At 43.5% G+C, this 15,518-nt stretch overlaps 1 protein-coding gene across 1 annotated transcript in view; it reads right to left on the minus strand.

Moving 5' to 3' along the window:
- Nucleotides 1–11,445, minus strand: part of LOC133138353 (SLIT-ROBO Rho GTPase-activating protein 2-like) — a 46,527-nt gene extending 35,082 nt beyond the window's left edge. Inside the window, exons 1-2 of the mRNA XM_061257005.1 lie at nucleotides 11,274–11,445; nucleotides 9,622–10,069 (exon numbers count right to left, since the gene is read on the minus strand). Coding sequence (XP_061112989.1) covers nucleotides 9,622–9,688 — 67 coding nt within the window. The 5' untranslated portion in view covers nucleotides 9,689–10,069; nucleotides 11,274–11,445. The remainder of the gene's footprint in view (nucleotides 1–9,621; nucleotides 10,070–11,273) is intronic.
- Nucleotides 11,446–15,518: the final 4,073 nt, after the last annotated feature.

A 15,518-nucleotide genomic window follows, 5' to 3' on the forward strand; every position in this document is an offset into this window, starting at 1 on the left:
CTGCAGGCAATGGCCTGGATAACAAATGACACTGTGAAGATCACAGATGGGGGACGAGACACACCAATCACCCTTAACTGGGTTGCCATGGCAACACATCATCACAGACCGAGCTGGAGGTCGTCACTGGCCATTCCATTCGCCAAAAGGGTTCTTCTGGCATGGAGGGTGGACAGCAGTGGCATAGCAGTTAGAAAAGCAGCAGGTGGCAGGTTTAGTTCCCAGGTAGGGTGCGGCCATTGTGCTCTTAAGCGAACCTTAACGTGAACTACTTCAGCACATTCAGCAAGTTACGCAACTCAAGGCATGTCAAAAGCTTTGGATCAGGTTTGTCTGGATAACGACTAAAGGAAGTAACTATTGTCTTTGTGTAGCTGACGGCAATTACAAATGAAGGCGGGTCTTGGGAATAAAAACAGAAAACGTAAAGCGTGCAGTGTCTCTGTGGCAGGACCTCGTGAGAGACGTGTGGCTGACCACTTCCTGTCCTTCAGCTAAAAGCAGTCCACTCTCCGTTCCCTTTCAGCAGCCTGGAGACGAGAACAGATGTCTCACAAGCCATGTACACAAACTAAGAAGTGCAAGAAGAACCTGCAATCTTTCAATTATAAAATGAGGGAGCTAGACTACCTTTCAGCTCACTCCACAAGATGAGAACAAACGGATCGAACTGGTCAGAATATTTATGGTCTGCTGACAGTGGGCTTTGTTTAGAAAAATTGTAATTCCCAAATTTACAGATGGTAACCCTGTTGCCGATGTATTTTTGCCTGTTTTGATCAGGTGAGCTGCTGTCCACAGCAGGAGGACTTTTTAATGTGTACTCAAATCTTAACAGAAATGCCACAGTCAGCTCTAAAGTGAGAATGCCTGTTTGCTTGCACAAATCAGACTGATGTTCCTCAAAATGGTTAACAAAAAGAATGGAAGAGAGAAGTGGTATTTGGTCTCACGGTACAGATTTCAGGAAAAAAAAGGCAAATATAAACTTTGTGAAAGTCGCTTTCAGACAGATGCGGATCTGGTTCTGGCTCTGGTTCCGTTCTGGAGTCTCAGGACCTTGGTGCTTTCTGGCGAACCAGCACGCGTCCATACCAGTTTAAGCAGAACCAAAGTTCCACTGCCCGCCATCATCACCGGGGGGCATTACTCAATGCACAAGGCAGGCGGAATATGACACGGCCACTGATGGTTCGCAAGGAAAAACCAACTATTTTTTGGTTCCAGCTGAGAACCAACTTTTCAGGTTCCGAACCTATTTATTTTCGGTCTGAACGCACCAGCCAGTTCAAAATTAGGTCCGGGAACTGGAACTGGAACCGGCACGGAGCCTTGTCGGTGTGAAAGGCCTAAGAGTGAACAGGAATCATGCAAGATATACCCTTGACAGTGACCGTGAGTGACAAGCAGTGAAGCAGCTGCGTTATGGATCAGCTTGAAGCTGACCTCATCCAATTCTCAGCAAACACCACTCAGAGCTCTCAGGCAAGAAAACAAACCCAGCTGTTCTTATTGAAAGGAAATATTTCTTGTCTTTTTCCTTTGTTGTTACTTAAAACATAACATTATTTAACAGGTTTTACATTTTTACAGCATCTTTTTGAATAGATTAAGCAAATCCAACACTTCATTATTGTTGTACAGTATCCTCTCAACGCATTTAAAGTTGCCACTGTACTAACCATATGGCATCACAGTGTTTTTCAGTGATTTGCACTTACATAAACTGACTTATGCGTTAAACCTGCAGACACTGTGGCCCTCCAGGACTGGAGTAAAGCCTGCAGACACTGCGGCCCTCCAGGACTGGAGTTAATCCAGCAGACACTGAGGCCCTCCAGGACTGGAGTTAAACCTGCAGACACTGCGGCCCTCCAGGACTGGAGTTAATCCAGCAGACACTGCGGCCCTCCAGGACCGGAGTTAATCCAGCAGACACTGCGGCCCTCCAGGACTGGAGTTAAACCTGCAGACAGTGCGACCCTCCAGGACTGGAGTTAAATCTGTAGACACAGGAGACCTCCAGGACTGAAATTAGACCTGTAAACACTGGAGACCTCCAGGTCTGGAGTAAAAGCTGCTGACACTGCGGCCCTCCAGGACTGGAGTTAGACATGTAGACACTGCGGCCCTCCGGGACTGGAGTTAGACATGTAGACACTAGAGACCTCCAGGAGTTAAACCTACATGGTTGCACTGTGGCTTGCCCCCCATCATCTGGCCGTAGAGGATGTGTGCAGGGGGGCTGGCAGTAGAGGATCTGTGTGTTTGTGTTACCACCTCCAGAAGAAAGTATGAGCATGTTCCTCTGGTAATCCTGAAACTGGGCTCTGCAATAGCAGAATGCAGCGCACAAACAGCCAAAATAAAAAACAGGTACCGAGGTGTCTTCACCTATGAAAGAGAGAGACGCCTGCACTGAATTACAACCTCCCAACCTTCCAACTTTCCACCAACAGGTTTTAGCTGCAGCCTTTTACAGATCACAAGGCAGAGCGTACGTGTACGATTAGACCGGTTTGTGGGCCATCAATCTTAATACCAATCTTTAGCACCCATCCTGTACACAAGTAGGCCTGTGCACCCACAAACTGAACTGAGACCACCGGAAAGCCAGGAGAATACATCCCAGGCTCAGCCAACTGCCTGGATTGCACTGAACTGAGGTCAGCGCACTGGCTAAATAAGGTAACTAGGTAACTAAAAGTGAACTCATGAGTTACATTCAGCACAACCTAGTGTGGTTAATATATGTGGATGTGAACTGTGTTAAGTGCAAATTGGGTTATGTGTTTATAACCCAATTTAATGTGTTTATAACCCAATTTAATGTGTTTATAACCCAGTTTAGAGCTGCATGACAGGGTATCACAGCATTTTGAGAAATCCAAGGGAATTCCACAGAGAATAAAACATCTCCAAGTACAACATTTCAACAGCGATCAAAGGGATAGGCTAATCTATTTGTTTACTACAACATGTCAGCGCACACTTAAAGTAAATAAGATCCCCACATCACGTTATTTAATCCCAAATGCATGTCTGACACACAGACACACACACACAGAGGCCAGAGGCTCTGAGCTTAAAGAAAAACATGTTTTTGAGTTGATCAGCCGTTTGTGCTCATCTGAGGACCAAGCAGCTTTTATCTGGCAGTTGCATAGTGGGAGATCTCTATGGAGTGCACATTCCACTCCCAGGCTGCGTCAAGGGTCACGACACCTGAACCCAATGACAAGAAATATTACCACCCACTCTAATAAAGCCTTTGTGTGGTTACTGTGAACGAGTGAGAGAGCGAAAGGAGGGAGAAAGAGAGCAGATCTCCTTTAGCCTGATCTGTGTCCACACAAGCATCCACAGAACACACCAGCCCAAGTTCATGAGAATCTCTGTGACCGAGACCCATTTCACTTTAATGTGTTTAAAAAGAAAAAACGTGTGTGTCCTTCCAGCGTGTTCTCGTTCCTGTGTGACCCCTGGCTCTCCTCTCTCACCGTCCTGACCTCTGAGACCCACAGCAACATGCCGGCATGAGCACACACGCTGTCCAGATGTTTTTCCATTTAAAAATCACCTTATTCTCCATCTGCATTTTGTCATCATGAACACAAATGAGCTATTTTACCCATTTTATGTATAGTATTACCTTTTATTGAACTTTATTTACAATACGTTGTATTAAATACTAAATATCCTATAGCAAATAAACAATAATAATAATTCTAAGAAATGGCATTTCACCATTATGACATTTTGTTGTTTACAATCATTGAAAACAAAAGCATTGGCTGGAGATATTATTTCACACAGGCTAACATTGAAAGTGTTAATTACGGCCTTAGCAATGCATTAGCAAGGACTTAGCAATGCTATCAATCTGCTGGGGTGGGGGGGGGGGGGGGGGGGTTGTTGGTCTAGAGGGGATTTCTCCAATTTGTTCCCATGAACTTGGCACACAGGGCGGCCAGATTTCATCCAACACGTGTCACACAGTCCATCCCCAACCGTGAAAAAGCACACATCAACATTCTGACACCCCCTGCTAAGTGTGTTTCTCATCTCTGAGCTATAATCAGCCCTCTATCGCCCTTCAGCTCTGTGCTCTTCACCGTGTGTAAATCCGCGAAGAATACCATGTTTTCTTTCCCCAGCACAAATTGGAGGGTTCGTTTTTTGAGGCCGGGGGTGACGAGCACAGATATCCCAGACTTCTGCTGCTCCCTGACACACGGTTCCACACACTGATTAAAGGCACCTCGTTTTGTCATACAGGAGACGCGAGGGGGAGACCTAGGTGTCAGGCTAAGAGGATTAACCCGGGCTAATAATACCTTTTCCGATCGAGCGGCAGGGCATCGGTGCAGGATTCCGGAGCGCAGAAGCCTCCCGTAACGGGAGAAAGACCCAACAAACAGGAGGAATTCAGTCTGGCCTCTATAATCACATTTAAAAAGGAATGACAACCCACTGGCTTTCAAGCCATCCTGTCAACAATCTCAGACAATAAAACGCAGTGTTGTGTATTAGGCGGCCTTCCCTGCTGGGAGGACGCGGGATTAAAACAGGCAGTTAGAGGTCACAGGCAACGCTCTGCTTTTCAGGCTTTCTGACAAAAGAGCTCCTTTCAGGATGAAATGAGCTCTGGGTTCACCTTAATTTGCACTAGGCCCTACCTTTTGTTCACTCATTTTAACATTCAAGAGAAGCCTTTGAACCGTCGATGTCATTGACACAGGACAATGGGAACGTTTAGCGGGATGCACACGCGAACAGCTAGACAAACGACTCCCTGTTCCTCCAACAGCCTCTTTTTTACAAATGCCAGCATCCGTTTCAAATAATTAATCAATTTTTCAGTTTATGGCTGGAAGCCCTGTAGGCACTGCTGGAAACCATTAGAGCCTCTTAATGGAGGCAGTGGGGGTGGAGCAAGATAGAGGACAGCAGCGGTGATGGAACCACAAAATAAATTTTGGGCAATCATGCGCTATCAATGACCTAATTGATTTTAATCGTTTATGTACGGAGAGTATAGTCTCCAATTTTATTGGTTCACATGAATCAGTGACTGACATCACGCGATTGCCCCACCCACTAGTGGAGTGGTCAAGCGAACCAAATAAAACCGCAGTGTGAGGACGACCACTCTGGGAAAAACGAGGGTGTGCTGGTGGCTGGAGCGGGCGCAGACAGAACAGGGGAACAGGTTCCTTCCTAACATGCAGAGAACAGATGGCAAAGGATGAGCACCAAACCACTGACTGCCAACAGGGCAGCGCTATCTGCGACTACAGCAGGAGAGCTTCTCCCAGGGCCTTTCCTGATAAACAACATCCTACAGCGTTTTAGGGAGTGTACGTACGAACACATGGTCAGACGTGTACGTGCAGGTCTGAGAGGTCGCTAGAGAAAAAAGGTGTGTGCATGTGTGCATGTGTGCATGTGTGCGTGAGAGAGAGAGAGAGAGAGAGAGAGAGAGAGACTTGAATTTTTACTTCTGATGAGCCTTTATTAAAACATCAGTCAATTGCTTACACTAAAATAAAAAATAAAAATAAAAATAAATACATTGATACACACACCACCTAACCAAAAACATCATCAAAAAGATGCATGTGTGTGTGTGGGATAGGCTGACAAAGAACAGAACCTGTCAGGACGTCTGATGTAGCATGCTGCGCCTGTTGTGGAGTGGAGTAGCACTTATCTGGACCAATCAAACCTAATAACCATGTAATTACTGGTCAGAATAAGAGACAAACCATTTGCAGTTATTCAATTACACAAGATATATGCAACCCCAAGTAGAAAAATCACAGTAAAAAAAAAAAAACTGGTGGCCAGCTCTCCAAAATGTGGGTCTCTGTAAAAGGTGCCCTTCATCATAATGGCCTGTCACTCAGCGATAGAAATCCTCAGCAGCCATATTTTTCCTACATTAAAAAGGATTTACTCTTGTGGTAAGAGGAGTCCATTAATCGTATTAGCGGATACGTCCATAAAACACGATAAACCAGCCCGAGCATGCTCCGGAAGACGTTTACTCCAGTCGGCCATATCGGAGTCCTTCTTTAGAACTGCAGAGGGCAACAAGAACTCCTGAAACCTGAGGAAATGACAGTGGACCATGCACAATGGGACAAGGAGTAAGTGACACTGTCAACACTCTTAGTTTCCTGACCCAGTTACTGTATTAGAATTTGAAGTGTGTTCAAAAATTCAGTGAAAAGAAAATCACAATGAGAAGGGTCTTCATTTCTTTCTTTTTTGAAGAGAAAAGCACCTTGCTAAGAGTTCCATTGATCACGAACCATTTTGGTGCCAAAAACAGAGACACTAGAGCTCCACATTCTTCCTTTACCGTGAGGGTGCTGGGATTTCAGGATGTCGAATGTCACTGTAACTGCCACACAACAGGGCTGCCCAAACCTGTTCCTGGAGATCTACCAGCTTTGTAGGTTTTCCACTCCAACCCTAAGAAAGCGCACCTCATTCAACAGCTAGCCATCCTCCTCCCACTAATTAGTAGCTGAGCTTACAGCATGGTGTGTCTCCAGGAACAGGGTTGGGCAGTGCTGCCATGGATGACATTCATGCCTCTAATGAAGCACAGAGAGGGAATTCATCACGCAACCTCACACCACCATGAAGAGTTCTCCCTCCTCTGCCTGGCTGGCACCACCCGGACCAAACCGGTCCACTCCGGCAGGCCGATATGCCTCTGAATGGACTCAGACAGCTGGACCAAGTGCCCACTGTCCACCCAGACCGATTCGTCCAAATTTATCACTCACAACAGATGTTCAGCACCCCACCGCAGTCATCCATCACAACTGCTCCATGAAGCAGAGACGATTCACAAAGCCACTGAAGCAAGAGACAGCTTTCCGTTGGAAATGTGGCTACATCTGCATGAATCTAACCTCAGTTACACTTGTATGTCTTTACATCTGGACCATGTCTCAATCCACATTATAAAGCAGTGACATATGTTTTCACAATATTAACAAATAGAAGCATGTTTATTGAAGTATCAGTTTTTTGTGAGATATTCTTCCATTAGCATGATACTCTTTAGGAAAATTGTGCTACTTAATAGTGACATCTACATAAAGGAAATTAATGTTGGAGGACGTTTGTTCAAAATTAGTGCTGCACCATTTACAGGTGGGGGGCAGGTTGTGCCTTTAAGGCAGCCCCAGTGTAGAAAGCACAAGCAGTGGACAGCTCACTGCTGTCTGCCTGCTTCCACCAAGGACAGAGCAGGAGAGACAGAGCTGTTTTCAGCCTGAGGCCCCTGGAGTCAGACGCACGGTCTGCCCGGGTCAGTTCACACATGCTGTGTTCTTCATTCGACCATCCGAGGCTGGTGTATGGTACAGCAGCACAGGAGTCCTGCGGTGACCCCAAATCTGAAACTGCCCCCAGGACTGACCTATGGGGCACAGTTCACCCCTGAACAATCTAAGCAACACTGAAGAATTAACTGAGCTGGGTGGAAATTGCACTCAGGTGGGGGGAATTCTCCAAGACTGTGCTTAGCATACAGCATATGTTTTATGTAGATAGCTCAGCGATGATCCTATCTGTAGGTGGGTTTTAGGTCTACAACATATTCTACTGCAATATAAGGCATTCTCAAAGAGCAAGAATTGTGGAATTTGTCACAGCCATTACGTAGCCTAATTCTACTTATGGAAATGTTGGCAATGCAGACACACGCATTTCCCAAAAGATGAGTAATTCCAGGAATATTAACACTATGCTTTTCTTCCTGTCGGGAAACCAGGCTTCATCCCCAGAGAGTGCTTAAACTAGTATGTTACCAACAGTGGGGGGTCCTTTCCAGTAGAGAAGGGAGAGTGAGGGGCTCAATTCCCCAAAATGGGGAGCTTCTTCATGCTCACTGATGTCTATTCATCACAATTTGAATCTTGATCCTTGGTCCAGCACTTGGTAGCTGCAGCCAACACAAGCTAAATGAAGCCACACTTTCCCGTCACTGCTAAGCAAAATATATCATTGACGACATATTATCTGGATATTGTGACTCCCCTGTCCTTGCCTTCACTGACCACGAGCCACTTCCCCCGCCAGCGAAACACTGCATTCTTCAAGACCAAGCTGCTTTCTGTTCCGTGAGAACGGACAGAAGAACCTGTGAACCAGACCTGCAAAATGCAACCGTCTGCAAAACGCAACCGTGGGTCAAGATATCATCATCATCCTTAACACACTTAACTTGTGCCATACTGTACATAAACAAAGAAAACAAACAAACGAAACTGTCTATCAGCTTCAGCTAATAAAATATCGTAGGCTTGTTCACCACGGGGTGCAAACACAGCAGGATTAGTCCAATAATGTGCTACTGTATTAATTCACAGAAAAACGCAGAGTCATTATTTTACTGTCACTTTGGTGATATCCAGCACTTTTAGGCTATTCATGAAATATTATTGCAGGACGAGTATCATATACGAGTATCACAATAATCACCTTTTCTTTTCGGCATATACCAATGACAATTTATTAAAATAATATGCAGATTTTCTACAGTAAAACATTCATTTTTTTACTAAGTGACAAAGCTAAGAGAGGGGCGAGAGAAGATAAACAGTACAGTTGGCAGGGTAACCGGAGCAATGATAGGGCTGAAACAGTAAAATCCGAGGACCACTGCAGACAGCGAGGCTATTCGGAACGCGCTGTACCCACACCTCAATAGGCTGTTATTGTAGGGACTGATTAAACCCCAAGGCCTACCTCATCGCTTAAAATGTTACCGATCAAACACTCCCACGATTTCCCCCATGCTGAAACTGAGAGCTCACAGCCTCCTTTTGATCCAGTGACATTAGATTCATGTGGCGCACTGGTCAGTTCTGGGCTACTCCATCTGCAGAGGCTATGCACGTACGCATGCGAGGGATCGGAATTCATTCAGACCAACGTGTTGCCCCTTCCTTGTTTCAACTCAGTGACGATATATATTTTTCCTTTTTCCATTTATTTTTTGCACCAGACACACACGTGATGTCAGGCAGAAAATCAATCGCTGTGAACAGAACACCATGCCATCACGTGCATTTATATGGGGACGCCGATGGGAGGAAAACGCCCTATTCGCTTCGCTTGCACTTTATGACAAAAAAAATGACATGCAGCCAAAAAAATTAACATGGCACAATTAATGGAGGACATGCATGCATGGAGTCAATGAGATGTATACATGCAGACCATAACATACCTTTCAATTGTATTATTGGTCTTATTTGCAACGTATATTTACAACATTTGGTCATTAATTATAACACAAGTGTGTTCCGGTTATTTGCACCAAAATAATATTTGCGGAGCATCGCATATGAACAACAACCAGCAAAATCCTCAATATTTCCAACTCCATTATGTGAAATGGTTGTGGTAGATACGGTGTAACAAGCGTAGCCTTTGCTACTTGTTCTTCGTAAATCGATATAATTAAGTAATTTTCAACTCGGCCAGGGAGTGAATTACCCCCTGCTTACACAGCCTACCAACTGATGAACACATGAAAAACGCACCGCTTAAAAACACAGGAAACAATAAGACAGCGACTTGCAGTGCACTTACCTTTGACTTGAGTTTCATATTCGGCGATAATCTCCTTGTCCTTTCGCAGCCTCGCAGGTGAAGTCATGTTTATTTGTACTGTGGTTCAGAGGCCAGATACTAACAACGTTGTTGCTGCCAATTAACGAATAGCCAATGGAGTGAAAACTGCAATGGCAACAAATCCGACGGGGGAAGATCCAGATACAGCCTAAATTGTGGCGAATCGCAGATCTGGGTTGCTATTGTTCCCAGCAATATTCAGTCCGTCTGCATTTCGAGGAAACGTCGTTGTAGCCTATCCTTCACCACACAATTCCCCGTGTCCAGTGTCGAAAAATAAATGCCAGATTCATTCCCTTGCCCGAATGAGGCGCGGACTCCCGCGGTTGCTGAAGCGGTTTCCTTAATGTAGGCTATGCGTTCACAGCGGGAACTGCGCTGCATGTGCGCGGCGGCTGCTCTTCCCCTGAAATGCAGACAGGGATATGGTTTTGTTTGATAGTGCAATCGCCTGGGTAGGTTATAGCCTACCCTACAAGCTGCGACAATTTCAGGGTCGCAAGCAGCGTAAGATAGTTGAAACAAAAACATATTCACATTGAAAACAATCCGTATAATGGATGGTAGCCTACAGAAATGTCATGTGCAATGATGTGCAAATATTAGCAGTTACAATGTACAATATTCAAATCAGGCAAACTGGATTTGGCTGCAACTACAAAATGTCTTTGATGTCTTTGATGTCTTTGACAACTGTAGGCTAGTAGGCATGATCTACCGTTGAAATGTGTCTGTCAGTGCTACATAGCATTACAAAAGAAAATTTTGATATTTTCGATCAATTTTAACACACATGTTAAACCGACCTGTCCTTGAAAGAGGAAACACACAAATCTGGGGTTGAGTAACTAAAATGTGTTCATGCTGTCATGTGTAGCCTAACAATTTCCTAGGGAAAAGGCTACGATTGGTTCCCTGGTCTTGGAATAGGGAAAACCGTGCTCTAGACGTTTCTTTCTTGTCTTAGTTATCATCATGTGTAACTTCTTGCGTGTGAGTTAGATATACAATCGACATCATAATCGATTATTGTGTATAGAATATAAGAAAATAAGTTGTGCAGAATAGACACCGTTCTGCCTCCGTCAATTCTTTATTTGTTCTGATTTTGCAGCATTGCACATTAATATAGCCTAATATTATTTTGGATACCTTATTTTAAAAGCAGCATAATCCAAATAGTAAACTCAGGAGACTGTGAGCGGTTTCCCAATTGACATAAGAACAAACCATAAAGGCCATGGTTATCTTGAAGTTTACAAATTTGCATGAATTATTTAGCCATGTCTAAAAGCAGCGACTTTCCGGTCTTTGAAGATTGTATAGCTTGGTGAAAGACAATGGCATCCACTGAAATGTGGTCTTTGATAAAATGATAGCGATAGCAGATTAGAGAACAGCCTACGTCAAAATACTAGGCTACATACTACACCGCGATCTTGCACAGCCCACAGAAGCCACAGAAGGCTACTTAACATTAAGTGCAAATGCATCATTGTTCCATCTCCAACATACTAGCTAGCTAGCTAAGTATCTCCAGCTAACGTAATGCTTCTCATACAACTGACCATTGACTATGTGAACAAAAGTAGAAAAGCCAAAACCTTTACCTTTAACGTTTTTTGCATTTCATTTGAGGTAAGTCCTTAACAAAGTTGATACACATGTTGCATATGGTTCAAGCTAGTGGCGATACAGTTTACAAGCTCGCCGGTTGAAGTTGGCTAACTTGGAATATCTCTCAAAATCTTGGGAAAGGGTAGACCAATACGACAGCTAACACTACCCCTTCCCCTGTCTAAGCTGCTGGATGTGCTCATTGGCTAAACGCCTTGAAACTGGCACAACGTCTGGCGAATCGATAGGTGCATACAGGTCCTTTAAGGTAAAGGCGGGTTCTTCGTTTATTGTATGTATATTACCCAATTACAGTGCGTATAGCTCACACAGTAGGCGGGACGTAGCCAATCGGAATTCGCCCAGTTCGGGAATTTAGGAATTTGGGGTTTGCAAGAGAATGCCCGATGTGATTGAGCGTAGGCTACCACCGTAGAGAACAGATTGATTCAATAGCTAGTACAGGGCTTCTCAACATCGCTGCTCGGCCCCTCCCTGTAGGCTATGCTGTTTTTTGTTAGTCGATCTTCTGATTGAACACGGTTCTTGAAAACTAACATTCTAACATTACTAACATTCTTCCCCCTTAAACAAAGGGCACTGTAGATTTGGTTTGTTATCACTGCCTCTCCCACTGAACACTTCGCCCCCCCCCAAAAAAGAAAAGAAAAAACTTGGCATTCACTATTTCAGCAGTTGGCTGTACTTATTTAGCATGTCAGTCAATAATAATTTGATAGATTAAAACTGAATCTGTTTCTAAATCTCCTATTGAATGAATCACTTGCCTTATTACACAATACAGTAATGGAGAGAGTCCATTGTCTGAGAACTGATCGCACTGATTATTAAATCATGGGACTCGGTCAGTCGCATATTTTTCTCCCTGAATCTGCCCTCAGGCTGTGCTCAGGCAAAGCAGAAGAGGCTGGTATTTTCTGCCATAATTAGCAAAGACGAAAAACTTTGGCACTGTGAGACGGATCACAAGTCATCGTCTCTCTATCTCAGAGTGCCACATTTGTTTTTCTTTGTTTATACAGTGTTTTATTTATTTATTTATTTATTTTATTTATTATTATTATTTATTCATTTTTTGTTACACGTGTGCTTATTACAACTGCTGGCTTTTACTTTCACAATTCTCATTAATTCTGTGAACTATTATTACTCTATCTAAATAATCTTAATGAGGTGTGACTGTCATCAAGTCTTTTAATGAACTGTCATTTAAAAAAAGATCTTAAAACAAATCTAATGGCAAAAAAGTACCCCAATTAAGCTACCATTCTTGCACTGCTAATTTGGAGGATTGAGAGCAGAGAACATTAGCCATAGTTTATGTAGTCTGTGCAGGGCTGATGTTTGCATGTAGATATTGAGCATTGAAAGTTCTGCTTGGGGCTGAATATAGTCTAATGAGGAATAGTCTGCAGTCTTTTTTCTGTATGTCCTCCAAAGCAAAGTGTGAAAGCTCTGAGATCTTTGGAGGGCTTCTGAAATTCAGAGACCTTATGGTGACTATTAATTCCTATTAATTTCCTTCCCACGAGGAAAATGATTACCAAGACAGACGGCTACATCAGCAGCAGACAGTGTCTTTCCCCTGTGGTGGATGGCTCATTATTATAATATGATATTATATAATATGATATAATATAATCAGAGTTACTTCCCTTGACACTGGCATCGAATTACTGAAGGCAAAAATCCATCACAAAATGCAATTGTTATTTTCAGGTTGAATTTGACCTCCTCCAAAGACCAGAGATGAGGAGGCGGTGGGTGTGTGTGTTCCCTTTTTCTAAGTGGTGGCTGACCTGACCTTCGACCTTTGACATGACACGGACAAGACAAGGAGCTGGCTGTCCTGGGAGTGTATGTGTGTGTGTGTGTGTGTGTGTGTGTGTGTGTGTGTGTCTGAGTGAGAGAGAGCGAGAGAGCGGGAGTGGGCGAGCATTGGGGAGACTGGGGTTTGTGAAAATAAATCAGCCTGTTTCCAACGGCGCTATTGGGATGGAAACACAAACAGGATGATGTACTGTGGGTCTTTGTGTTTATTGCATCTCTGGCAGGGGAAGGAAAAATTCCCATGATTCTTCAGTCTCCTTATTTGCATAAATTGTCACCGTGGTTATGCCAGTTATGCAAATTTTCAGCAGCCAGGGTCCCAAAATCACATATTTCTGGGGTTGTTGAGCAGCATATCTCCAAAAGATGGTGCTGTGTTGGACTTTGCAACCAAGATGGAGAGAGAAATCTGGGGTGGGACAGACGATGATATTGTTGCACCACACAGTAAAGAGAGCCGGGGATCCACCCCCACAGGACCACTATTTATATATTTATTAATTAATTAATTAATTTATTTATTTATTTATTTATTTATTTATTATCTTTATTTATAATATTAAGCATTACTTACTTTCAGAAAACTGATTTTTGTACTGCACCACCATGTCAAAATGATATATATGACTATCTTTTTTTTCCAGTATTGATTGAGTTTATTTTGCCCTGCTATGTAATAAAATATTTACTAACATTTGTCCTTGGTGTTTTTGGTTAACATTGTGTGCTTGTAAATGAAGATATTTGTTTAGAGTATCTAAAAAACTAAACTAAAGACAATATTGATCTAAAACAGTAGGCCTTGTTGCAGTGCAGAGTCAAAGACCAAGTGGAGTGTCCTAATCATATTCCCTCTAGGAATGTGTTCATCAAGTTATCAAATCAAGTTGTCAAATTCTGCAAACTAACTTCCTGAATAAATGTCAAACTTACTTCATAAACAAGCATGTGCTAACAGGGTGTAGAAAGGATCAGTGTACTCGTTGCTACATTTGCATTTTCATCAGAATAGTTGAGCATTTAATGACAAAAATATGACTTGTAATCTGGAAAAGACTTGAGAGATGCGACAGAGCCCAAGACTAACTCTCCTGACTATACCTACAGCCACCTACAGCTCCTTCCTATTTAAACAGCGATAACGTGGATTCAGTTACCGCTGATAATATTGACAGAACCACAAAAAGGACAATAACCACATGTATTCTGCTTATTTATTTGGAATATGCTTTCTTTATCCAAAGCTACAAGTTGCGTCATGCGTTTAAATAATCATTTAAGGCATATATAGAGCCAAGAACAAAGCGACTGCTAATTTCTGTATATTTTTCCAAAGCCCCGCTGATTAGATTATGCAATAGTAAGGTATGCCTCTGTCCCAGGTGTGTATTTAAAAACCGGTGTAGAGACATGCCACATGCATTCCTGCTTTCCCAGGAGACCAGAGAGGAACGCTGCACTAGACTACAGGTCATTCTCAGGCTTCTTCTCTCTTTTAAAAACCCAATTACAAAACCGCACGTCACAAATAAAATTTGTTTCCACTGGTTCTGAAAGCAGGAGTGAGGCTGCAGCTTTAGGTATAATGTTACATACAGGAAGACTGACCATGTCTTGTACCTGTAAAGTCACAAATATAATTCTGGAGCTCTATTCCAGTAGTGACGAAGGACAGAATGCTGTTTCTGTAAGTGGCAAGGTAATTATATATAGGTAACTGCATCCAGCTATGTAACTTTGATGGATTGATGGATACTAAAGGGATGTTTGAAATTGGACACTTACAGTGTTTGGCTTTTGCGCCGCGGCTGAAGAACTAACAACAGGAAGCTGCGGTCTCGAATGTGAGGAAAGAGCTGGGGTGTGAAGTGGACATCCCAAAAGTGTCCAGATGTCACTTACGTAACGTCGAGCCAGAGTTTCTCTGAAGAACGCGAAGGGAGCAAAAGCAGCCCTGATTTACCGCTGAGCTAATTGTACTCGCTCGGATTCGCACGATGTGAGTTCCCCTCTCTTTCTCAGGCACATAAAGGGACATCTGGAGCGCTCTGAAGTGCTGGCTGTGCCCACGCAGGAGGGGAGTTGGTGACTGTTACCATGGGGGATGGCCAGGGAGCACAGTCCCTGCATAGGATCTGGCTGGGTGCATTCTGGGAACTAAAAATGAGTGAACCCAGTTAAGTGAGGGGTCCCCACCCCTGGTCCTGGAGAGGATATTTGTTTTAACAAGCTGGTGTACAGGTCTACCTTATAAAGTGATCGCTGAGTGTATAACTCCACCCATTAGTGGTTTTATGCCTCGTTGTCCCATCGCTACTAACAAGGCTTCTATTTGATGAAAACCAAGCTAGTGACTCACGTAGTCATTATAAGAGGAATGTATTTCT

This window comes from Conger conger, chromosome 10 (genome assembly GCF_963514075.1).
Source record: "Conger conger chromosome 10, fConCon1.1, whole genome shotgun sequence".
NCBI lineage: Eukaryota > Metazoa > Chordata > Actinopteri > Anguilliformes > Congridae > Conger > Conger conger.